At 43.2% G+C, this 25,681-nt stretch overlaps 2 protein-coding genes across 2 annotated transcripts in view; both read right to left on the bottom strand.

Moving 5' to 3' along the window:
- GLIPR2 (GLI pathogenesis-related 2) overlaps positions 1–11,524 on the bottom strand; it is a 27,355-nt gene extending 15,831 nt beyond the window's left edge. Inside the window, exons 1-3 of the mRNA XM_010142923.1 lie at positions 11,345–11,524; positions 8,403–8,539; positions 5,949–6,019 (exon numbers count right to left, since the gene is read on the bottom strand). Coding sequence (XP_010141225.1) covers positions 5,949–6,019; positions 8,403–8,539; positions 11,345–11,524 — 388 coding nt within the window. The remainder of the gene's footprint in view (positions 1–5,948; positions 6,020–8,402; positions 8,540–11,344) is intronic.
- Positions 11,525–19,695: 8,171 nt separating this feature from the next.
- Positions 19,696–25,486, bottom strand: BLOC1S4 (biogenesis of lysosomal organelles complex-1, subunit 4, cappuccino). The gene is made up of 5 exons (XM_010142924.1): positions 25,481–25,486; positions 24,940–25,011; positions 23,847–23,948; positions 23,075–23,209; positions 19,696–19,794 (listed from the first exon to the last, which is right to left on the bottom strand). Exons 1-5 carry the CDS (start codon positions 25,484–25,486, stop codon positions 19,696–19,698), a joined length of 414 nt encoding a protein of 137 aa, XP_010141226.1.
- Positions 25,487–25,681: the final 195 nt, after the last annotated feature.

Genomic DNA, 25,681 nt, shown 5'->3' on the forward strand with positions numbered 1-25,681 from the left:
CCAGGCAGAAAGAAGCCAAGCACCAGAATGCATAGAGAGGACAGAAATGCAAAGCAGACAGAAAACACATTAAAAGGTAACCTGGTAACTGTTCAAACCCTGAGTATAGCTCTGCTTTAATGCTGAAACCCCTTCAGCCTCCCTTGGCTCTGCAGAATTGCTCTACCCTACTCTGAGCCCAGAAACAGGGTGTGGAATAAAAACGCAGGAAATACAACTTTTAATATACCTAACAGGTTTGGAGGCTTTAGAGAATGTAAAGGAATTATATCAAGGAGTCCTTTGTTACTGCCCCAGATAACTGAAGACAACTCTATCTCGACAAACCTCTCAGAGTAGATTTACAGACTGGAAACAAACACCATTCTTGAGTACAAGACATCCCAGCTTTTAATGGCCACATTTTCATCTAGACTTTTCATACTTATTAATAATAATCTTTATCCTCACTTGAAATCTAATTCCCTGGAAACTAGCCCTAGCTGAATCTTTTACATTCTCGGAATAATGTTCCTCCAATGGAGAAGTGGTGGATATTCAAATGACACAAGAAATGTTAAGAGAACTGTGAACTGCATTTTGACTCAGCACTTTGGTTTGAAGCCACAAACGCTCCAGGATGGTCTTAAACTAACTGGCCTCTGCAGTGCCATGCGGAGTGAATATTCCATTTTTTTCTCCATGTACTTAACTGCACTTTCTTGGTCCCTGTTTGGGACAGTAATATCTTCAAAGACTGGCTCTTAATGCTATTCCTAATATACTTTGGGGCATAGACCTGACACTCCAATTCATTAATCGCTTCCAGCCATTAAAACCGATCTCCTTCAGTGCTAAACTCTCCTGTTCTCTAACAGAACTGAATGATTGCTTGGGAACATACAGAAGAAATGAAATCACATGTACATTCTGGAGGGAAGAAAAGGTAAAATGATACTATGTGCAGAAAGCATTACGTCCTGTGTGGGTTTTATGTGTCTTCTTTTACATCTTCGAACCAAGAATTCAATAAAGGGACAACATCTCAATCCCATACAACAGACATTTATGGGAGATGTCATAGCTGTTGGTACAGTATTTCCCTTCCAACCAAAATTATCCTCTGATCCGACGAAAAGTTAGATGGGAAAGTATCGCTTATGGGAATGAAAGGAATTGGGGGTTATAATTAGACACAAGTTTGAATGGGAGTACTTTCCTGGAACGTTCTTGTGTTTATCAGGCTGCTCAAAACAGTCTTCCCCTCAGCTCAGGAGATTCCTCTCAGGGAGGAGATTCGCTGATGTCTTTCAGCATTCAGTTAGCCTGAACTTTACTTACCTGCTTATCGCTGGGGTGAGCTTCAGGACAACAGCAAGATGTCTGAATTAATTGAATGTGATTAACAAAGTCTCCACTCATTTAACTATATCTGGGTTTCCTTTACAGCAAGCTGGCAGCTTAATAACCTGGCATTACTTGTGCCATACGACATAACACACTATTTCCCCCCCAATACCCAATTTAAGGCATACTGCCTGAGAATATGAAGCCACTGGTGACATAATGTTTCAATGACATTTGTCACATCACCACTGGATTGCAAATCCTATTCTTGCTATAATAGACAGTGTTGATTACTTCCTCACTTAAGGCCTTTTATAAACTGCTAGGCAATTGACTGCCCTGATTAAAAAGGAACACCTGGTAAACTGGAAACTGCACAGCTCTGAGAGGCAGCAGAGCCTTCTGTGAGATAAGCATTTAAAACCCCTACAACACTAATCAGCAGTCCTGAGCACTGGCAGAACCAAGTTCTCACTTTCACGGGAGGCAAGAGTAGGGGGAGAAATCCTCTGCTTGCATCCTCTCTCTCCTTCAAACCATCAGACCACCAAGCCTGTCAATAAGTAGTCACCACCACGGAGCGGTCAGCTTGCATAAGGTTGGAACTAGCTGCTCACCGTATCTAGCTAAGCCAGTCTTGGGTTTGCACAAAAGACAAACAAAAGTATTATTTTTATTACTACTCTGCCATGGAGGACAACTAAATACTGTCATCATGCCACATACCCACACAGATGACCGTCATTGTTAATGTGTGAGCTGGTAACCCTTTTAAAAAGGCTAAGGAGACCCTCATTAGTACGGCCTTGTATTCGTATATTTAATTACCACACCATTCCTAGGGTACACTCACTTCAAAATACAAAGCCATAAGTGACCTGTGTCTGTTAGACCTGACCACGCTGTGCAGGAGAAGAAAGTGAAGCAAACTTCTCCATTTCTTCTCTTCCTCTCTCCCCAACACCACAGCGGCTTAGAGTTTCTAATGATAGTGATCTATGAAGAAAGTAAGGTGCAATTGTATTCACTCAGGAGTAACCTCCCTGAGGCATGGAAATATGGCCTTTCTTTGGATCACTGATGTGTAAACTCACCTATCTAGTAGGCCAGACCAGGAAGGGAGACACATGAAGCTTTCTTCACCCATATTTACTATCAATTACATCATTTCATTCTCATACCTCTGCTCAACAGGCTAAAGCCCAGTTCTCATAACTCAAAATCTTGAAAAATATTAAAAAGTGTTTATTTCATAGAATAGTTTGGGACCTTTAAAGGGACCTTTACAGACCATCTAGTCCAACCCCTGCAGTGAGAAGGGACATTTTCAACTAGATCAGGTTGCTCAGGGCCCAGTCCAGGCTGACCTTGAATGTTTCCAGGGATGGGGCAGCTACCACCTCTCTGGGCAACCTGGGCCAGTGTTTCACCATCCTCACTATAAACATCCTTTTCCTTCTATCTAGTCTGAATATAATATATTTGAATGATCAAATAGGCATATTGCTCCCCCACCGCTCCCTGGAATATAAAATTCCACCTAAACCCCAAAATCTTTAACTCTCTTGATTTCAATGTTCCTTCTGCAGCTCCTGTGGCTTACGCACTGGGCCAGTGCTTGGAAGCCAAAGAGTAAGAGAGGCTGCAGCATACGCAAGGGACATACATGCATACCTACACCCAGGGACTGCAGTTTCAAAGGGAAGCCCTCTGCATGTCTCCAGAAAGCCAGTGCCTCACCTACAACACTGTGTCATGAACATCCCCTCCTGCAGCCTGCCTGCCAAGGGGGCAGTTCAGGGGAATATACTCCTCACTGTCGTAAGTCCTCACACAGTGGAGCTGTAGAAGCTACAGGAGCTATCAAGGTCGGAACATGAGGAAACACTTTTTCATTGTTAGGCTGACTGAGCACTGACACAGGCTCCCCAGAGAGGTTGTGGAGTCTCCATTCTTGGAGATATTCAAAAGCCATCTGGACATGTTCCTGGGCAACCAGCTCTAGGTGACCCTGCTTGAGCAAGGGAGTTGGACCAGATGATGGGAGAGGACCTCCAGAGGTCTCTTCCCACCTCAACGCTCCAGTGATTCTAAGCTGAGAGGTCTGATTTAGTAATGGGTCTCCGTAAGGGAAAATTCAAGGACAGGTTATACCCTACCACAGCAGGGTATAACCCCAAATCGCTTTTTAAGGATCACTTATCAAGTGCCCAACACACGCCACTGGCCCACAGAATCTGCAAGTGTGACAAACACATAGAGTACAATTAGGCATGTGTTCAGTAATTTCTAAACATCTGGCTATCACAAACTACCGTCAGGGCTGCCTCAAGACAAACACTCTCCCTGCCCCCCATGTTCACATCTACAACAGGGCACGAAGGCGTCAGCAACACATGCAACCCCGTTTCAGCTTTGTGACACACAGGTGTGTACGTGGGGACAGCCTTCACAATCCATGTTAGGAAAGGGCTCCCAGACACCGCACCTACACTGGCAGCATGGCAAAGCTTCAGAAAGACAGTTAACTCACATTTCTTGCAGCAGTTCAACGATCATGCTTAAAGCTGAGACCAGGCAAAGGCCACATGAATTCTGTTCAACACTGAGACTTGCCCTGGTAACTCAGTCAGTCAGCTTTAGATGATAACAAGTAATGGTTTCGGTGGCCTTAAACAGGCCCATATTTTCTCCCTCCACAACACCCCAGACTACTACTGTCCCCTCACACCTGCTTTCACAGGAGCCAGTTCTGAGCCAGAGTGGCTGGCCCCCTGCCTGGCCTCACCTCACCCCCCTCTGCAGGACCACCCAGCCCAGCTTCAGCAGAGCTGCTGTTCAGACCTTCCAACATTGGGCAGAACTTGCTCATACCTGCCTGTAAAAACGTAACATTGATATGCTCCAGCTAATCGTGGAGAAGAGCACGGCCTCTGCCAAAACAGTGCTCTGAAATAGCCTGCTGGCCTGTTGAGATACGTAATAAAAAATAAAGCAGTTTAAAAAAATCAAGTGACTAATTTTCTTGTAGTTTTTGCTCCTGCGTACGAAGCATCAACTGAGGCAAACTCAAATCCAGGCAAGACAGACACTACCAACTGTACTGATAAAAAACTAAGGGTTTGGATGTTTCCGGTAATAAAAGCTTTCCTCATATTTAATTTTTTTTTCCAGAAAGATTTCTTGGAGGATTCAGAAAGGAGAGCTGATGTTTTTTGATGTACAGCTCTAAGGAATGGGAAACCTTGGCAGGTATCTCAGTACCTTGTTCTTTGTGCGCCCTTCATACTTGTTTTGGTATTTATCTGCCTTGAGCACAAGGAGCCAAGGCTACTAATCTAATGGTTAACAGGAATAACCACTGTTGCATGGGATGGCTGCTGCATTCTCCTCCTCTCCCCCACAAAACCCAATGGTTCATCAGAGAGGCAAGAACTGGGCCCAGAGTACTGGCGCCTTCCTGGTAGATTTTTCTCTATGTGCCTTTTATTGAGTTTGAACCAAGTAATCAGCGTCGAGTACACACAAAAGCTGGAGAAGTGTGGGGGTTTTAATTTAATTAACTCAACTTTTGAAAGGCCCTTTTCCCACCACACTCCAGTTCAGTTCTGGTGTCAAGAGAAACAGCCAGTAACTTGTATTGACAGGTTCTGCAAAGGCCCTGCTCTTACCAGCCATGAATCCTTGGTTGTAGATTAGACTAATTCATTTCCTCTCCCCACCGGTCCTGTAAAACCAGCCAGCATGAAATGCCTTGTCATTTTGGCAGCTTGCGATACCGCAATTCTCAGAAAGCAAACAGGTCTCTTCTCTGGTTTGCCTGTACTTTTGTTACAACCTGCCACAGCTGTCTCCTACCGAGATGCTGAAGAACATTTGCCTTGCTACGCCAAAACCACAACAGTCCTTTTAGCTGTGCTCTGGAGGTGCGAGAGTTAAAAACCAGCAAATGCTTTTAAGGAAGATTAAAACCAGCACCGAGTTTGGTTCCGATCTTTTTTCTCTTTGCCAAAACCCTTTTTCAGCCCTTATTTTTGTACTGACTCGACAAGCAGCACAGTGGGTGACTCCCAGCCCGTCTTTCTCTGGAGTCCCACCCACATTTGCAAAAGGGGGAAAAAAGAAAAAGCAAACCAAACACTATAAAAGGATAGCCAATATTTATGGAGCCCGTCCCTGTCTTTGTCTGATAGCGTTAGCCACAAGGAACAGGGCGATTCCCCTGCCGTCACCTCCACCTGGTTTTTAGGGAGCAAGTGGGGCCAGCTCCCTTCCCCCACCAGGCAGGGCCAGAGGGGAAGCGGAAGAAATGAGACTTTTATCAGCCTTTTTTTGCCACCATCGCAGCCTTTTCGGAGCCTCCCACCAAGAAGCAGAAATCCCCGTGCTCCCGAGCGGAGGAGCGGGGCTGGCAGCCAGCTGCTTCCCCGAGCGAGCGCGGCCCGCAGCTGCTCGCAGGGATATCCCCTCTGGGGCGGGGGCTGCCCGCAGGACCCCGGCCTCTGGCCGCACACAGCTGCTGCGCTGCAGAGCCCAGCCGACATCGACACCACAGTCCTAGCAACGGGGCAACACAGAGCAGCCAGCTCACCGCCGCCCCGTTTCCTGCAGAAAACACTTACCCGACTCTCTTCGGTTCAGGCTCTCCAGGGTGAGCTGGGCGGCAAGCCTGCAGCACTCGCTAATCCAAATGCTGTTGGAGAACAGAAAACTTGGGGGAAAGAAGATGGGGGTCCCTGGGTTTGGCTTAAGTGTTTGCAGGAGTTACAGCCATGGGAGGCATTTTCCTAAACCTGATGAGGGAGTTTCAGTATGATTTTGGTTTTAGCAGCCTGCAGCTTCCAAGAAAGCAAGCTGAGTCAGAGGTACCAACGTCTTGCAACACTCAGCTCTGTTCAATGAGGAAAAACAAACTAAGCCTCTAGCTCTGATGCTTGGGATGAACATTGCTTCAGATACAATCCAACAGCTAGTAACACAGTACTAGAGAGCTTTTGTCAAAGAACTGGGACTTTGAACAGCAGGATTTCTTTGCCTGGGGATTCTTAGACCTCCAGGTGGATTTACTGAAGACAAAATATTAAAGAAACTGCTCTGAAGACATCTATTCTAAAACAGCGGCCTCACTTCACATTAATTACAGCATCCTTAAATTTCTGCCTTCAGGTAATCTCTGCCGTAATTTTTCTGACCCATGAGAAGCAAGGACTGTTCTGAGGTCAGACAGATCCCAACCTCTTACATATCCATACATCCTAGTAAGGAAAAACCTGCCTGTATCACATCCTCAGGAGCACTACAGCAGGAACACGATGTATTTTACACAAAACACAGAGGAAGCGGTACTCAGTAAAACAGCTGCTCTGGCCCATTCAAAGGCAAACCACACTGAATGACCTCAGACTGGAATGTGAGGACCTCAGTGCACTGGAAAGGGCAGATGGGATTTAATCAATAAAACAATTGTCAGGACAGAATCTCAGTTTTATGCTTCATCTAAAAATACCACACACAGCTCAAAGAGAGTAACCTGGACGCAGTTTACCATTAGTTTGAAAAGCATGACAAAAGTGACTAAACATTTTAACACATAATTAGATCTTAAACTCTACTTATGGATTCAAACATTACCTAACCCTTGGCAAAAGGAGTTTCTGGCCTGTCATTGCTCCTAAGTGCGGAACAACTAATGTGCAGTAATAAATGTGCAGGAAATAACAAAGCCAGTAACTGTATATATTAAAAGAGGCTGTTTTAATAACGTGGGGATTGGGAGGTGCACAGTGGAGTATCTCTGCTGCTTTCATCCCTGTGCTTTGCTAATGTATTGTACAGCCACTAAACTTACCAGGTATTTGTACTTGTTATGCTATGAACAGGGAAGCGCTGAAGTTGATACTTCTCAGCAACTACGGCTATTTGAGTTGCTGTAAGGTTATTTACTATATCCCAAACCACTTGAAAACATACGCAGCTTCCATGGCACAGGGCCAAAACCACCCACTGGCAGCTACAGGCTGCTTTGCCTGGACTGGGTGTCCTACCAGTAAGCCCTTCACAGACACATTTGCAAACAGCCCTCATCTCATCTAGGACGCTGGCCTTAAGAAGAAGAAAGAAAAAAAAAAAAAGGAAAAAACACACCCATGCTGAGGCCCATTGAAGAGTTACCAGCACAAAGATTTTCCTCAAGTTTCTCTGGAAGAGGCCTATGGTTTTGAGTGAATGAAGAACTAGGTTTTTCTGGTGTCCCCCATACATTCTGTTTACACCCTGGACAGACAGACAATATGCCACTAGGCTCTGATGTGTCACCAAACTAACAAGAACAAAAGACAAGAACAAAAATAAACCACCCAGTTTTGCCGAAAGATCAGCACAGATTTTCACTCATGTCTCTAACAGTGCAAAGATGTAAAAATCCCCGGGCACAAACTCTCTTTTCTTAAGGTCTCTGGCTCCTTGGCAGCTTCAGAGGAGTCTCCCCTCGCCAAGACTGTCAGAGCAGGGCTCACAGACAGCCAGCAGTGGTGGGGACAGGACCAACAACAGCAGCCAGCAGCAGGGAGAGGCTTCACAAATATCTGCACAGCTGGGGAGAGACTTAGGAGCTGAGCAAGGCAATCCTTGGTGAAACGGTAACCAAATCTTAAATCCAAATCCTCCTGACAGGAGGGGTGACAAAAAGCTTCCCTCCCCCTCAGAGCATGCTGCTGCCTATCTGCAAGGCAGGTAAGTTTTGTCAGACAGCTAGACACAAGATCATTTTAAAGCTACAGGGCTTACAATTATTTCACACAGCAAAGCAAAGCAAAGCTATCAGTTGTAAAACGTAAGCTGTATACAAAATACAAGTACCACTGCATTGTGCAGGTTGGAGAGGGGATGTCGTTTTTCTTATTTTTTTAATCAAACCCTGTGTCAGAGACATAGCTCCTCCCAGGCTGTACCATGCACAAATGAAAGCAGCTTTTTCCGAGGAAAGCTGCTAACGCTTTAGCAATGCTTTCCGAGCACAAAACCAGGCACAGACATTGCGAGAATACACAGCCAACTGCACGAAGGCATTTGCTCACCTGATTTTCCCATGATCAAGTGGTGTTTTTTTGAAAAGTTTCACCTGCTGCCTCCTCTTTTGACTGAGTTTCACTGCTGAGTGCCGGGGACAAAGCGTTGGCAGCTCCAGCCCAACTTCTTCAGTTGCCTGCGACCGCTGCCAGAGAAAAACCAGCTGCATGAGTCCGTTACCGCCCCTTCTCTAGCTCCGGAGTAAGCCTGCCCATGCCTTATAAGGCATAAGGACACCACTTTTTTTTTTTTTCTTCTTAAAAAGATCCTGTTTGGGGTCAGCAGCTATTTATCCTCCACAGTAACCAAGCGGCTCCAAAACACCATATGGTTTCACATACCAATTCAGCTTAGTAATCACGGCTGTCTTCTGATAACAGTAGGCTGTGAAAAGAAATTCTGCTGACAAATTATTCTGCTGCCACAGTGGGCACAGCCCATGAGGTTAATTCATACAACTAAATACTTGTTAAAGTTTTACCCAGTTACTCTACGTAGAGTTGAAACAGGCAAGTGATAGATAAGGCAGTTTGAAGTATAACTAAGTTTTATGTCTAAAATAAATCAATTTCTGCACTGTTATCAGAGAATCTGTGGAAGATGTTAGTAAAATGCAGCATAAGATTTTGCAGGTTAAAGAGGAACTGTGCTGGTGGTGTATTACTGTAAAGGGAGTTGGATGGGCGTGTGCCTCGCTCTGTCTGTGCCAGCCACTGTTATCTTCACACTACATCGAAACACCTCATGCTAATCCAGCCGAAATTAACTACTTCACCTGTGGCGAACACAATACTTTGATTTAACTTCAGAAGTGCTGCATCTCTCCAAACAGTAATTTAGTTACGTGTTTCCTGGTTTCATCTTTCCATCATCAACAAAATCATCTCAGGTTAATGCTTCCCAGTTTTTCACCACGCCTTTCAAAATTTCGAGGTTCTACTTGGTTTTGTGCCAAGCCTGCTGTCTCAACAGCTTTTAATTATCCTTTATCTACCTCTGGAGACGGAGGTCCAGATGAGAGAAGGAAAGCAAGCTCAGAAATAAAAAGATGAAGATGTACGTTGGTTTTTTCCCTGCTTTTTAAACAAGAAGCAGCAGCAAGTGGGGAAAGACAACAACCCTTCCTCAACATAGTGCTCTTCCTGAGGCTGCTTCACCGGCAAGGCTGAAAAACAGGTGAGGAGGTGTCACTATCTATTAGCTGATGGGATCATTAGGAAGAGGTGTGGGGGCAAACAATCACCACCCAGAGAAGGAAACTGCAGGGCATGAGATCCCATTTGTCTTCATAGCTGCCTGAGAGACGCTTCCCTTTGCTGGTAGTGAGGCAGACAGCAGGGCAGGAGGAGGAGGAGGTCAGAGAAGGCATGGAAGGAGAATCTCTTCCCACTCCCTCTGCTGTGAGTGACAGTGGCTGGCTGAGGAGCAGGGTGGAGAGCTGGAGCTGGTACTATTAGAGCCCTTTATCTGCAGGCGAACGTTGCTGTTTTATTTGCTTACAGGAGTGAACAAAACAAGGGCCAGTCTGTGAACTCTAACCTCTAAATATGCTCTGCTAAACTTGAAATACTGGCTTGTACTACTCCTAGGACATACATCAATGCTCAGCAATACCCTGTGCCACGCTATGGCCGTGACAAGGAGTGGAAGAGAGGAGTCTCTGCTATTCAAAATGTTCATTTATATCCTTATAGTTAATTGTTATATTTTAAACTGTTTATGTTTTAGATCTTTATAATATTCAGCTGTGTTATAAAGCACCATCCCTCGGGACCTGGACTGCTACTAAGAAAACAGCATCAAGATCTTCAAAAGTGACTGGAGACACCAGAGATACCATTTTCCCAACATCCCGTGCAGTTATAACTTGGAAAAGAGGTTTTCTCAGATGTGGCAAAAATCCGGTGTTACTTACAAGGAAAAAAGATGGTGCTTTTTCTGATCAGAAAACAAGGAGATCAAAGTCACTGCTCAGGCATGAAATGTGAAAATTATCCATACAATGTAAACGCAATGACTCATCAAAGACTGGAAAGCAATGGAAGCTGAGATACACAAAAACAAGGAGGAAGTGGGGAGCTGAACTTCTTTCACATCTTAACATTACCTGCTGAAAATTCCACGCTAACAAATACTGCTGGTCTTATCAGGTGGAATTTTAGAGGAAGTATGTACACTAATAATGAAGAGTGTAATCAAGTCTCTGAAAAGAACGAAAGTGATTAAATAAAAGCCACTGCTAGGGAAATTCTGTAAATCATTAATACCCCTTCCCTGTTTCAGGTTACATACTGGAATCTGAGTGGAAAAAAAAGGGATTTCCCATTTGCTTTATGATGTATCACAGCAACTCCAAATGCATGCTTGTTTACTTGCTGTGCAATTCCTTCACACAGAGAAGATTCTAGGATGACACTGGTATTATCCAACAGTGGGCATGGGAAATTATCTTAAACTATCTTACTGAAACAGAAATGCCCTGACACGATCAGATCTGAATCCAGCATTCTGCCTCCTCCAGCAACACCTAGTAAACATTTCTGGAAAAGATGCAGAAAGAGTACAGTGTGGGTTGACTCATTTTGAATTGTTCCATCTTTCTGCTAGAAGGTACACAGAACAAAAACAGCTGTCTAGAAAAAAAAACCCACTTAACTAGTAAACACTGATGTGGTTAATTCTCTTTCTGAAATAGGTTATAGAGCACATAAGAAGGAAAAAAATGCAGTTGGAAAGGAAGTGCTTGAATCATTACAGTCAGGGAGTTAGAGGTATTCATCTGCAGTAGAGCTATTTTGTCCACATCCTGAAAATCTGGGCTGCAATTCTGGTGTCAAACTGAGTATGTGGCATTCAGATGACAAAACAGGTCCCTCCTTCTACCCTGTCTTCCCTTTTCTCCCAACAAAGCAAATACATTTCACCCATCATATCAATCACTTCTCTTTACCTTGATGTGACTGACCTTCATGCTCACAGTCTCATAACCTCCTCTGGTGCCACCATATGTAAATTCACATCCTTCCCCTGCTTTGCTTTCCTGTCTCTTCTGGAAGCTTCCCGCACCTCTTCGCACTGGCAGTTTCTCTTTGCTGTCCCCAGCCTGCCCTGTGTGACCTGCTGTTTGCATTGCGGTCAGCCCTGGCTAGTTGCAGGCACTCCTGCCGTGCCCCACCAATTGCCTCAGGGCACTTGGACCAGGCAAGGCCAGTGTGGTGGAACGGGTAGTGTGATTTTCCAGGCCCAGCTGGGATTGTGCAGCTGCCTGTTGTCTCCCACAGGTTAGCCTTCAGAGCCACGTGATGCTGACAGCCTCCTTACATTCCTCCAGTACCTTCCACCAGCCAGCCATAATGGCTAAATCTGTAGAAACTCAGGTTTAAACAGATAGAACAAGAAACCCCAGCAGACCCCAGGTTATTCGTTGTCTTCACAGAGGTCTGCCTCCACACAGCTGAGTACTCATCTCCACCTGGCAAATGAACCCATCTCAGTGGGACTCTGCACCAGCTACATGTGTCTCACAAGGGCCCCAGCAGCATCGTGGGTTTCAGCTTGCAGATTTCTGTTCCAGCAGCAGTGCAAGTGATGAAGTAACAGCTGGCCAGCTGCTGCCTGCACAGATCTCCAACTGCTTGCAGGCAGGTTCAGACACATTTGAGAAGGCCTGAGGTGAACCTTTTCACATATGCACCCTCTGATAGGTCCGATCGATGCAAATGCCTGTCATCATTAATATTCTGAATCATTAATCCATTCCATCAGTTGGTATGAATCAGGTGAAATTAGGTGCCTGCACAGACTGGGATGGGCATACAACAACGCTGTCATAGGTAAGTCTTGCCAAGGAGGTCTGTGTGCCTCCCGGCCTGCTTTTAAACACAACAGTAAGCGGTTTATCCACATGTCAAACCATGCCTACAGAAAATCTACAAGCAACGCTGCATGTAACCAATCTGGTCTCCACACGGTCTCTTATCAAGTGACCCTAAGGACTGACCGTATTCATATAAATAGAAATACATCACATATTAATAACATCATCTATGATGTGAGCAAACAATAAAACTATGCACCAGACTATCAGTCAACCAGAAAACTGTATATTGAGGTAAAAGAAAAATGGGGCAAAAATGATGGTAGAATATCTGGAACTATTCCAGATATACAAACAAAACTGTTCCAGTTTTGCCAGGCTTTGCTTGTGGGACCCAAACTGGTATTGCCATTTCACCTGTAAAGTAATCCAGGCTGTGTAGCAGGTCACAAAAATTCAACTTTAACATTGAATTGAAGGTGTTAATTTTTCTTGCAAGAAGAGATATTAATCTCTGCTTTCTAGCTTCACCATAACTCTCAGATGCTGAAGAAAATTAAAAGAACTGATCTGAAAAGGCCAAGAGTCAGAAAGCAAGGCTGTTCCTCCCCTCTCAGCACTGTGCTTTTACCACATCCACAAAACCCTCGCACAAAGAACAGGAGATGGTTACTGCAGAGCAGTCATTGACTTCAGCTTCTTCCTACACATTGCAAGATAAAAGTAACGCATGATTAATCTCCAACAACAGTCTTAAGGTCTGTACTCAAAGCAAAGGTTTGGGGGATAAAATGTAGGAACGCTATTGTCCAAAGGAGAGTGTGTCACAGGCACAGCCTTTCTCACGAGCGGCCCAGCACCCTCCCCAGCTGGCATTCTTCAGGCTCAGCCCTTGACCATCTAAACGTCTGAGAGCACAAGTACACAAAAATCACCAGAGCAGGGCAGCGAAATGCCTGCGTCAGCCTCAGGATGTTCCTCAACATGGGCCAAACTCCTGGGATTCTAGCCTCAGGAAAGAATCGGAAGAAAACTCTCAGCGTGGTTGCTCTGAACCAGCTCCTAGCAGGAGCCTCCATAAGAAGTGTCACTTTCCACCTCTGTGGATGCTCATAGTGCTTCTCCTGCCCCCTGCCATGGAGAAAGACATGGAGCCCTCAGGGCTCCATGAGAGGCAGGGGCCAGCTCAGCCTCAGGCTGCAGAGGTGTAAGGCAAAGAGCAAGTGGAGAGGGTACTCATTAAGGACTTCTGACACAAAAAAAGGATTTAAGAGTACTGAAAAGAAAGGGAGAGTCTGTCAGTGCTACAAAGTGTTACCTCCCTCCTCCACGGTCATGTTGGGCTGGACTGTACCTGGTGTACGGTGTTAGGCCATTTTATGGCTCTCTGCTTCAGCACAGCACCTCAGGATGAGGTTAAACACCATTTTTCCAGGACCATCACTCTGTAGCTATGATAAGAGAAGACCAATGACAGCCCAGCTGAGCACAAATGCACAACAGTCAGATGACTAGGCCAGCTGCTGACCTGCAGTAGCGGTATATCCATATATAAACACACTGACCCCACACCATCTGCTGCTTTGCCTTCTGGTACATAGCCTCAAAATCTACTACTTTTTATATTAGACCCACATACACAGTAACTTTTGTTTTAGCAAAACCTCATCCTGCTAACTGGGAGTACCTCCTGCTTAACAGCCACATATTTAGCCATTACATAAAAACATCCTTGTATATGAACCACTTTATGAGTCAGAAAGCAAATCTGAGCAGTCACTCATGAATGAGATCACAGAATTATGACAGGTCCTGAAAACATCAGTTGAAATGTTCTGAGGAAGACAAGAAAGCATATCTGATACTAGGAATAACTAGAGAAGAAACAAAGGTGGCAGATAGTGCTGCTGTTTAAACCTCTGATTTGCTTGTGCCTTGAATTACACAGGTAGTCCTGGTTTCCTAATCTGAAAAAGGATACAGAAGAAGTGGAAAAAGATCAAAGAAAGGTAACAAGAGCATAGAAGTTTCATACACAAAACAACAGGGCTTTGAGCAACCTGATCTAGAGGAAAGTATCCCTGCTCATGACAGAGGGGTTGGACCTAGATGATCTTTAAGGTCCTTTCCAACCCAAACCATTCCATGATTCTGTAATTCTCCAGCCAAGGGAAGAGATCATGGAAAGGGAAATTACAGACATTACTACAAGATGATGAGCAACACAGATGGCTAATGACTGTTGTGTCTTCCAATACAAGAATTAGAGGATATTAAAAAAAGCCTGTGGGAACAAGGTTCAAAAAAATGGATGTGGGATAAAGAAGGTGCTTTGAAAAGGAGTTTTTATTTTTGTGCACATTGTCTCTTGTCCTACTAGCAGGCACTGCTGAGAAGTGTCTTGTCTCCTTCTCTCCAGGTATTTATACACGCCAGTGAGATCTCCCCTGAGCCTTCTCTCCTCCAGGCTGAACAGTCCCAGCTCTCTCTGCCTCTCCTCGCAGATGTTACACTCCTTTAATCCCCTTTGTGGCCCCTGCCCTGGACTCACTCCAGTATGTCTGTATCTTTCTTGTACTGGAAAGCCCAGTAGAGACAGCCCAGTAAAGACTGTCCAGTAAAGTCTTACCAGTAGAGACTGAGGCACTTAAAGCATCAAGTACCTTGGTCTTTCCTGTGTCCTGTATCACTGCATTTAGCAGCAGGCCACTTTTTCCCTGGTCTTCCTGCTGTTTAAGTACTTGCAGAAGCCTTTCCTGTGGCCGTTCACACCCCCTACCAGATTTAAGCCAGGTCAGCCTTGGCTTTCCTAACCCTATCCCTGCAAGATCAAACAGCAGCTCTATGGTCCTGCTGGGCCACCTGCCTGCTTCCACCTCCTGTACACTTCTTTATTATGTCTGAGTTCAGTTAGAAGGTTCCTTCACGTCACTCCTACATCATCTTTCCAGCAGCATTCCTACCTGACCTTCTCATCAGCCCTTCTCTTCACAATTCCCCTGCATGAATTTCATTTCCGTATTAGTGACCCTTTTAAGTCTCCAAATACAAACTGCAGCACCATCCTATCTGTGTTCAGCACACAGCCTCGCCTCAGCGGTACTCCTGAGGACGCTGTTTACCACCCTGGGACTATGCCTCTCTTAGCAAGTAGTTCAGCACAGCAGAGGCAGATTTGTAAGGAGAAACCTGATGTTCACGCTAAATGTTTCGGAGTTTCATCTTGAACCAAGGCTAGCTCAAGGCCAGCAGCACAGAACAAATACCCAACAGCAGCAGTAGTATGTCAGATAAAGCCCTGGAGCAAGTCCCTGGCTACATTCGATCCAAAAATAATCCATTTCACACCCCAGGACAGTTCCATGGTGTAAACTGACGTGTGTCAGAACGCTGAGACGGACACTGGGATACCGTCTAGTATCTGCGTTCACTGATCTCTTTCTATTGTTGATTCTGTGGTCACCAATACATGCAATGTGTTTGCAGTGGCACTACTCCCCTACCTTGTTAGCTAACAAGATCAGAGTTAATTTTCCTTAGGCAAGATTTCTCTGGCATTACTGCATTGCGTTTTCCGACCTTTGACGACAGAAACACAATTAAATCCAGGAAAAGTCAAGATAATAAATCCTGAAAGAAAACACAATTTTTGTTCAATTGTGTTGTTTAGTATTTTTTCCCTCAATAAATATTTTTACCCTTAACAGTCTTCCAATACATGGGATTTTAGGTGCAACAGGCACACTTCAAAAAAATTCCTGGCAACCCCTGACACCAAGAATGAGGACACTGCTTATCACTAGCAGTTGAGCCACTCTGTTGGGAGCTGGTGAACCATTGCTGGAAGTGGGCATCTGAGCAGGACACACAGCACCGAAATCTCTGCAACGACGACGAGAAGGCTATTGCCAATGCCAAATTCTTTTGTTCTTCTTTCCCTCTACACTTCCAATTAAATTGCAAAGCCATCCCTGTAGAGGAAAGGGCTAATCAAAGATGCTGGAGGAAAACAGATACTAATTCTATAGCAGGCACCTCCTGGGATGCACATCCCCCCCGTGATACCTCCAGGGAAAGTGAGCCCCGCCAGCACACAGCTTTGCTCACCTTCTCAGGAGACAGCTGGAGTGGAGGGCTCTCACCCCTCAACCCTGTGCCACAACGTCAGGGCTGGGGTTGGACTCCTTGGCTTGGCAGGACTGAGTTTTAGCCAGAGCAGTCTAACGGTCTGACTAACTCTACCTGCAAGTACTACTGCTTTCCTGAAAGAGGCAGTAACGGTGACCTGGCTCAGACTGTCCCTTCACACTTCTTCCAGGACACTTAAAGCCCCTCCTAAACCTGCGTACTTGGGAGCAGTGCACCTCGAGGGAAAAACTTTAAAAAGCTCCTGAAGTGTGAACAAACAACAAAATCACAAGTGTACATCAGGTCTGTGGTGGCTCTTCATTCACACCTCCCTGTTCAGGGCTCCTGCCCTCATCTCTTCATGCTGCTCAAAGCTCTATGCCCAGAAGTTTTCACGTTAGTATTTGCTCTGGCTTATCTCCTGGCTAAGCTGCATAGGCGGCTGCGTTTCTGCTGGAGGTTCTTACTGTTCCTTTTTTCTTTTCCGTTTTTTGTATGGATCAATCTGACCTGGCTTTTCTGCTGGTTTGCAGCTCTCTGCAAACCTTGTAGATCGATGAGGTTCAGAGAAACGTTTCAGATGCTGCTGTCATACTCGGGATTGCGGGAATTTCAGCTATTGCCTTTTCTTTTTTTAAAGGTTGCTTTCTAGACCACTTGCTCATAAAGAAAATCCTGACAGTGTCACCTGTAAGAAACAGATGGTAATTAATTTATTTTTAAAGAACGTAGGCATGAAGCTACTCTCAAGGAACCTACAGTTTCTGAACAGTGGGAGATGATACATCAAATTGGAAACTTATTTTTCCTTTCTTTCTTCATTGATCATCAGCAAGTGCTTTTTCTTTCATACCACGAGTTCTGCCACTGACTTTTCACTCAGAACCCTCTAACTGCTAACATTCAGTTCATTTTCTTAGCTCTGTCAGCTCATTTATATGCCTGAATTTTCAATATTTTTTAAAGAGTATTCAAGGTCTCATATAGATAGCACATTTGACTGAAAACACGGTATTTTATGACATTTTACATAATTTTAATGTCTTTTTTCCTATTATTTAAACAAATACTCCATCAAATAATATACAGCCAATAGTGAAGCTGCCAAAAATTAAATTATTTTGAGTCTTTCATGTGGATTTTAGACAGAACACTTTGGTTTCCCCACCGTATCCTTTTGTCTGGTATCATTCCAAAGGCACTATTTCAATTTTTCTTTTTCAAACTATGTATCTCCAGGTGACTGCATTCTGTCTTACCAGTGTTGTTCAGTACCACCCATGAGCAGTACCTTGTTTTCAAGCACTTCTAAGATGCTGATCATCACACATAATTTGACTACTACTTAGAGAGCTTTGCAAAATCATAACAATTACGAGCATTAGAAGTTTGTGAGTAGATAATTTTGGGCAAGAAGGTAAAGAAAATTCCCTAAATCTTGGAGATCAGCTGGAGCTGGAGCCTGTACTACCACCCTGAGGCTGTACTACCACCCACCGGCTTAAAGCAGAATGAGCGAAGGCAGCGGAGTGGACGCAGCCTCCGCTCTGCTGTTGAGCACAGCAGCTCCCACAAACTGCATTCCCGCAGCTGAAGCTCCTCATTCCTCCTGGATTTAGCTGCAGTGACTAGACATTACCAAGCCCCGCTATGGTCCTCTTTGACCATCGCTAAACCTGACAGGGATTTTGGCTTTTCAAGGCAGGGCTTCTGTCTGGGCATATGGGCATCTCTTGGTACCTGGTCCAACACTAGAACTTTTTTTTCCACAAAAACTGAGGAAGTTCTAGTGTGTCATCGCTTAAAAATCTTTTTTTTTTTTAAAAAAGAGAACCTTAAAATATTTAAGATTTTCAAATGTAAAGTTATTTTCTTAGATGTGGATGAGAGGTACACACCTTTTGGCAATGCAGCTGTTGCTGCAGTGGAACACCTAAATAGTGAAATATTAATGAAAGCAAGGAGTAGGGGGTGGGGGGGAAGCCCTTCTTCAAAGTCCAATGTCTGTTCCTTTCTGTATGTTTACATTAAAAACATCTGTTTTTTCTAGACTATGTTAAAATTCAGGCAAGTTTTACGTTAGAACTGCTTTTGGAGTCCACTAATTTTGACTTCACAATCTTTAATTTTTACTAAATGTTGCTTCAGGTGCTGTTTAGAACCTGGTCCCCGCTGCTGCTGCTGGGAGACAAGACCATATGGTTTTCAAAGCTCTATCTATTAATATATAACCCTCGCTCTACAACTGCAAACCTTTCCTGTGCCTGCAACACAAACTCAGCAGACACGCTGTTGTTTCCCTAACGCCTCTCTGAAATCTGAATTTTGGCTATTTCTAGTGAGTTATATTGGCAGCAACACAGCAATAAAATTGTCGTTCAGGGGAATACAACAATTTATGATTAACACCTGCCAGGTATTACATGAGGCTGTATGCAGAAAGGTTGTCAGAAACAATGATGCAGTTCGATACTGTCAGGTGAAATGCAAGACCACGACAGGGGTTGGGTAGCTATTAGTTTATTGATAACATACTCACACTGCAATCAGTGCGGGAAGCCCCAGTAACAACACGGAGGGTTGCGAGGGAAAAGCAGACAGCTTGGTCAGGCACCTGATGGAGGCTCCATCCCGGGACGTCTCTGCCTCAACTTAGATACTTCTTTTTGGCAGCAGGTTCTACATATATCACGGCCACCTGGTCACACGCCAAACACTACAATGCTGCAATAATTAGAAGCTCAGGTCACTATGTCCCGACGATCATCAGTAGGGGCAGGATGTTTGCTCTGTGGACTGGGACTAGATCACGTGTACTGAGCCATGTCCTCCACTCCTCGCCAATCTTCCAAGTCCTCCCCTTGTAACTTGCACATCCCGACGTGGTGTGTTTCTCTGTACAAACTGCAAGGATCACGTTCCAAAAGTTGGAGTACTTGATTCTATGCATAGATTTTATTTCACCTCAATCAGTACATTAGAAACAAACAAAAAAAAAGACAAGACATCCTTGTGGTATTAACATTTGCAGCAGCACAGGTATTTATGTGTTAAAAGATTTTTATATAAAAGTATGTTTCCTATTATTTCCCTATTAAATAAAAAAATCTAATACGTAAGTGTTCTTCAGTTCCTTCCGCAATATAATCTGAAAACTTATACTTAGGAAGACTTTTGAAATAACGTACACAAACAAAGATTACCTGAAAATACTGCCTGAAGGAAGACAATGAGAATCAGAACGGCAATATGCCATCAATAATGCTCAGAAATGCAGCTTTTCTGAGGTTAGCATTTCTTTTGTTCACTTGGCTGTCTATTCTGGCTGATTCGTATCAATCCCAAAGCAAAAATCATCAATAAGGTGCTTCATTAAGACATGGAAAATAGTCTTCAGTCTTGAAGAGGACTGGAGGTTCATAGAGGGTCTGTTGTTGTCGTGAGGAAGATGACTTCTGCAAATCAGATAAGTTTATTTTTCACCTTCTAAAAGAGCAAGTCTTAAAACAAAGCCTATGGCGCTAAAATGCAAAACGAGAAGTTTTAAAGGTGTATCTCCTTAGTCACAGACTTTTTAATCATAGCTCAGATGGGTATGGCATATTCTTAATGTTGGTGAAGAAAAGCAGCCTTTCACCTTTGCCATTCTACCACCTGAATGGACTCAGCCCTGGGAAGTGTATAGGGTGGCTTTGCAGGAGCCAAATGCCCATGTTTTCCAGTTGACGGTATAGTCATTGTCACCTTCATCCTTCCAAAGTCACACACCTTTACCTTTCGCGCTCCGGCTTGAGTTCTCCTCAGTCCTCTGAGTTAAGCCTAGCCTATGTTCTCATCTAAAGAAGTCTTCATATGGAAGCACAGCTAGCAAATGTTTCTTCTGAGAACGCTGCTGCTCCCACTGAGTGTCGATATTTACCAGGTGTATGTTAGAATACACGTTCTAGGACACACCATTAAAAATCATACGGCAGTGGATGGAAAAGAGTTGTTACACTGTTTTTCAGGAAAAATGTACCTGTTTCATTTAAAGACTGTCCATTGTTTTATACACCAAATGGCTCATTTAACAAGACGATGGCAAGGACCACTGCAGACTCTTGGGTCAGCGTCCCTGCACGTGAATAACACTGTGCTGCCTCACAGCCCCAGTGCTTTCAATACACGCTCTTAAAGAGAAGGCTTGAAATCAACTCTCCATTCATTCAAAATTCTTTTGGACTCATGAAAAGATTCTGATGGGCTATTTTGCAGAGCTCTCAGCTAGTTTGTCTGCAGAGTTCTTCAGGTACTTTTTTGCTTGTCTAGGATGAGGAAATCAGAGTCTTTACCGATAATACAGTTAAAAGTATCTCAAATAGCATTAGTATTCTTGGAGTTTGGAATGCTTTTACAGTTCCAAAATAAGGATGCACCTTACGGAAGAGTTAAGTGGAACTTTTCCAATATTCGGTTGAGCTGTATGCTTGTACTTCATGAAGTAAGTACATATTCTCCTGCTACATACAAAACTGCTGATTTATGACACTTAAATTATATTTGTCTTTAACTTTACAATACCCTTGATTTCTAGGAAATGCTTGTTTTGCCATTCAATTTTTAATGAATAAAAAATATAAACAAACACCAGATCTATAAACAGTGGATCTTATCAATGCTCTCTGTATCAGAAATTTTGCTGAATGTAAAAACAACCCTTGAAATCAGAGTCCTGTTTTAAAAAATTATTTCCCATCTTGTATTGCCCTATAAGAGAATGCCTTGCAAGTAAGGGGAACTAAGGTCAGAGATATTCTGCAACTCATGACACTCATTTAAGAGGCACTCTATTTGCATACATGCAAGAAGGGGATAACGTCAATCCAGTGAGGAAATTTATAGGTGGGCACAGTGCCCACGGTTGCCTAAGAGGACATTAACGACTAGATAATTTTGCAGCTGCTTAGCAGACATCTTTTGAGAGAGTCTAAATCCTTAGTGGTATTAGCGCTCTTACAGTACTGTACTCTACACTGCCTGGCATTCACAAGGGAAGAACTTGGGGCAAAATCTGAAAGCGAGATTACAACTACACAGCTTGAGAAATACAAAGTATATCCCTTGTGTAAAGAAACAGACACATTTACACCAGAAGCCAGTGAGGGGAGGACTTGACTAAAATTAATTGTAGCAGGGAAACAGGAACTACAGCTGCAGTGAAAGTCATGGCATCAGCATAGCCTTCTTTTCCAAAGCTTTGGAACCTCGAGTGAGCTAGTTATGTGTTAGCCATTCTCATTCAGACATGCTGCGTTCACTAGTGAAAATAGGCATTTTACTACGCAACACTGAGTATCGCTGCAGAACAGCGACCTGCCTTTTAGTTAATTTGTTAATGCCAGCAAGTTCTGAGCATTGGTTTTATTGCTATCCGCACTCAAACCAAGAAGCCACTGGACATGCCAGGTTCCACTTGCTGACACTTTCAAAGACTTTCCACCTTGTTAAGTGTGGAAAAACTGCTAAGCTGACAAAGTGTTCCCTTGCAACACTAAAAAACCCCACTTTCTCAGAACTTTCAGACTTTCCAACCAAAGATTATAATTTTGTGACTGACAACTGTTTTTAACAACAAAATAGAAAATATTGTTGAATATTCTTCAAGGCAATGGCTGCAGTTGTTTGGCTTTGCAATTGGCCCATAAACAACATCTCTGGTTTGTTTTTTTTTAATTATAACTCAAACACCAAAGAAAATGAAGGAATGAGAAGTTGACTCACTTCAAGACTGAAAAGAAAATAGCAGTGAAGAAGAGGTTTGCTGAACTGAGTCTTAACAAGACAGCATATATTTTTTTATTTCTGTTTTTCTCTGCTGCCACACATGCTTCCAGTATGTGGAAATACAAATACCTCAGAGAGCCACAACCATCTTCCTCACCCCCTCTGGAAACCTACTGTATTTCAGCATTCTCAGCAGTATTATGATACAGAAACCTGAGTTAGTACAGGATGAATATAGGAAAAGATAAAGAAATAATCTGGGAGCTGACAAGAAGCAAGGAGAAGCACTTATAAATGGTGATCACTAGCAGGTGATGCCAAGAAGCATCAGGTGTTCAGAAGGTTATTCTAAAACTAGGGCCCAGTGCCAGTGTAAGATTAAGTGAGGCATCTCTTTGAAAGGTATCAGAGACGACACTTCAAAGTCTTCTGTAGAGAAACAGTCCACACATAGTAACAAGGAAAGACAGGGAAAACTGCATCCTTAGAAAGTTTAACAAGGCGCTTACGTGATTACTGAACAGTGTGGATTGAGTATAAACAAAAACTTCATTTTAAAAATGTTGTGCAGTGCAGCTTTTATTTCCTTTTCTGATAACATTGCTGCAGTGATATTATTAATGCAGTATGATCCTTTAGCAGTGTTGTCTGTACAGGCTCTTCCTACTTGCTTTGCATACCATCAGAGATCACAAGTGCTTTAACATAAAGGCTCGTGTGTTACATGCTTGTTTGTGCCCTTCCCATTCCCTTCTTCCTGTATCCAGCCTTATTTTGGGAAGTTACACAAATCCTTGTAAGAATTTGTGATTTTTAAGTTGGTAAGTCTGAGAACTTTGCAAAATCCTAATAAAGTATATAAAAGTTTTACTGATAAATTCAGCTCTGTCTGTAACAAATGTTGTTATTTTAATAATCTACTCTGGTAAGCAGAGCAGCTAAGCTGGTCACGTGGTAACAAAGTTTACTTACATTAAGGAAGGATGGTATGCTGATTGTGTGCAAGATTTTCTTGAACGTGTTTGGAAAAGCTCCAAGGTCTGTTTCTGCCTTTATGACCCGTTCTTCCAGCCCAGCTACGCTATTTCCGATCATCTTCACAAAAGCCTAGTGTGAAAAAACACAAGAAAGAAATCCAAATTTTTCACTACCAATTAAAACAGAATTACGTATGACGGTGGTGAAAGTTCCATTACTTAAACGAGAAGGAGTGAAAAACTCCATGCTATATTTGTTTCTCTTCCACTTACAAGAAGTCCATTTTATTGCTAGAAATTACTTGAGATACTTAAAAGACTGCAAAACCAGGTTTAATCTAACAAAATAATGTCTTCCTTTCCCTATTTGCCTTTTAAATAACTAATTCAGACTTTTATCTGCCTTTCTGCTAAAAGGGGGAACAAGGATCTGCATAACAGTTTTGAAGCTTTACCAGGGATCAATAGACCTTCCACTCTACTAGTCTCCAAACAGCTCCCAAGACAATAACTTTGAAAGATACTATTAAAAAAAAAAAAGTTGCCTTTTTTCAAGCAGTAAATAAATAAATAAAAATAGCCACGATCTGCAGAAATTCTTAATAAATTGCGTTCTCCTTATTAACCCTGAAGTATTGAACCCAGGTTGCACATGGAGATCAAACCAGATCTGAGCCCACTCTACGTGCACACGCACGCACACAGAGCTACGTCGATTCCTCCCCCCGTTAACAAACAGGATACACCTAGAAGAAACAAATACGTACCTCTAGTTTGTCAATCTTCCTATATATCTGTCTCATTTCTGTAGCTTTTGTGTAAATTTGAGGTATACTTTCATTGACAACTTGAGAAGAATCACTTCGAATCTAAAGATGATTCAAAGAAATAATAGAAAAATTGATACAGAAAATGTTTAGAAGATTTCATTCTAGAAACTAGAACTGTGCTTTAATTAACAGATCAAAATTCATAGTTTAAAAATATCAGGTTAGTATTAGTATAAAACCACTAAATTATAACTAATAAACTGGCTTCTTCGTATAGTTTAGTAACTGACTTCAAAAAAAACTTATTCGCATGGACAAATATTTACCTTTGTAATTGTATTAAAAAGAGACTGCTACAGAGTTATCAGAACTAAGAGATGGAACATTTTCCAAGGCATACTAAAGAATCAAATACATTTAACTAAATGGTTTACGTAAATTTTACTACCTGTACATTTCCTTAACTTTGCTAAAAAAGCCAGGTCACAAAATCTTGTTTTATTGGGAAAAAAAAAATAGTAAAGTTCCTTTTAGAGCTCTGCAGGAGAACCACATGTCTTACGCTTTAGAAGAGAGCCAGTATGCCAGTGTCAGCTTCTAGGAACCTTCCATTCAGTTCCAGCGTCTCCCCTCATGCGAGGGTGAAAACTAAGCTGCCTTTCTGATGAAAGACAAATCTAGCTTCGGAAGTTTGGCTACTCTGATTAGATATTTTGATTACAAAACCCACAGCGGATGTCTTTACGTATTTTAAAGGAGAAGCGGATGATCATACTGTTCTTTAAAACACCTGTCACTATACCATTCAAAATGAGATTCCATAAATGTACACGGACAAACATACAAACACAATTATATACGCAGTTATTTAGTTATGAGGGTATACTCTGCTCTGACGTGAAAGTTTGGTAGTTGTCATCCAAGAGTTACCTAATTAACAAAATGAATTATCTAGCTATCAGTAGTGTTTTCATACCAGAACCTGTCTGGACCAAAGGGTGTTCCCCCCTCTGCTTCATTTAAAAATGCAAGCACACGTTACACCATATTTTGGATTTCAAAACCACAACCACATGCAAGTTATACGTACCATGTCCAGCAGTCCCACAAATTCATCCACTCTGGTCAGCAAATCTTCTAGACTCTTATCTAAGCTTTCTATCTGCAAAATAGAAATCCTTTAGAGGCACTTGAAAACGCAAAAAACTTCCAGACTCTCCCAAACAAAACCTCCGGGTACAGACATCAGCCAGACTAGAATCAGTCTAATAAAAACCCCACCACTTTCTTACCTCCTTCCCCAAGCGCAAGTTACGAGACACGCCAGTACACAGAATTGTGGAATGGTTTCGGTTGGAAGGAACCTCTAAATGTCATCTGGTTCAACTCTCTGCAGCGAGCAGGAACATCTTCAACTAGATCAGGTTGCTCAGAGACCAGTCCAACCTGACCTGGAATGGTTCTGGGGATGGGGCATCTACCATCTCTCTGGGCACCGCGTGCCAGCGTTTCACCACCCTCAGCATAAAGAAATTCTCCCTTACATCTAGTCTAAATCTCCCCTCTCTTAATTTAAACCCACCCCCCTTGCCGTGTCGCAACAGGCCCTGCTAAAAAGTTTGTCTCGTAACCCGCATTTCGGTACCAAAAGGCCACAATAAGGTCTCCCTGGAGCCTCCTCTACAGGCTGAGCAACCCCGACCTCACAACAGAGGTACACTAGCCCCTCTGATCATTTCTGTGGTCCTGCTCTGGACATCTTACCTTACACAAACTGCAACCAGGCCGTGTACCCGGCGCAGCGTGTGACCCGTCCTGCTCCCCCCGGCATC

The sequence above is a fragment of the Buceros rhinoceros genome, unplaced genomic scaffold (assembly GCF_000710305.1).
Source record: "Buceros rhinoceros silvestris isolate BGI_N320 unplaced genomic scaffold, ASM71030v1 scaffold18419, whole genome shotgun sequence".
Classification (NCBI taxonomy): domain Eukaryota; kingdom Metazoa; phylum Chordata; class Aves; order Bucerotiformes; family Bucerotidae; genus Buceros; species Buceros rhinoceros.

Bases quoted from the DNA above. Each gene is read 5' to 3' on its own strand.
- BLOC1S4 (XM_010142924.1), bottom strand. The intron at 23,949-24,939 runs GTACGTATAACT...AATCATCTTTAG, and splicing joins TTGTGGGACTGCTGGACATG to ATTCGAAGTGATTCTTCTCA. The intron at 19,795-23,074 runs GTAAGTAAACTT...TCTGATTTGCAG, and splicing joins GCATACCATCCTTCCTTAAT to AAGTCATCTTCCTCACGACA.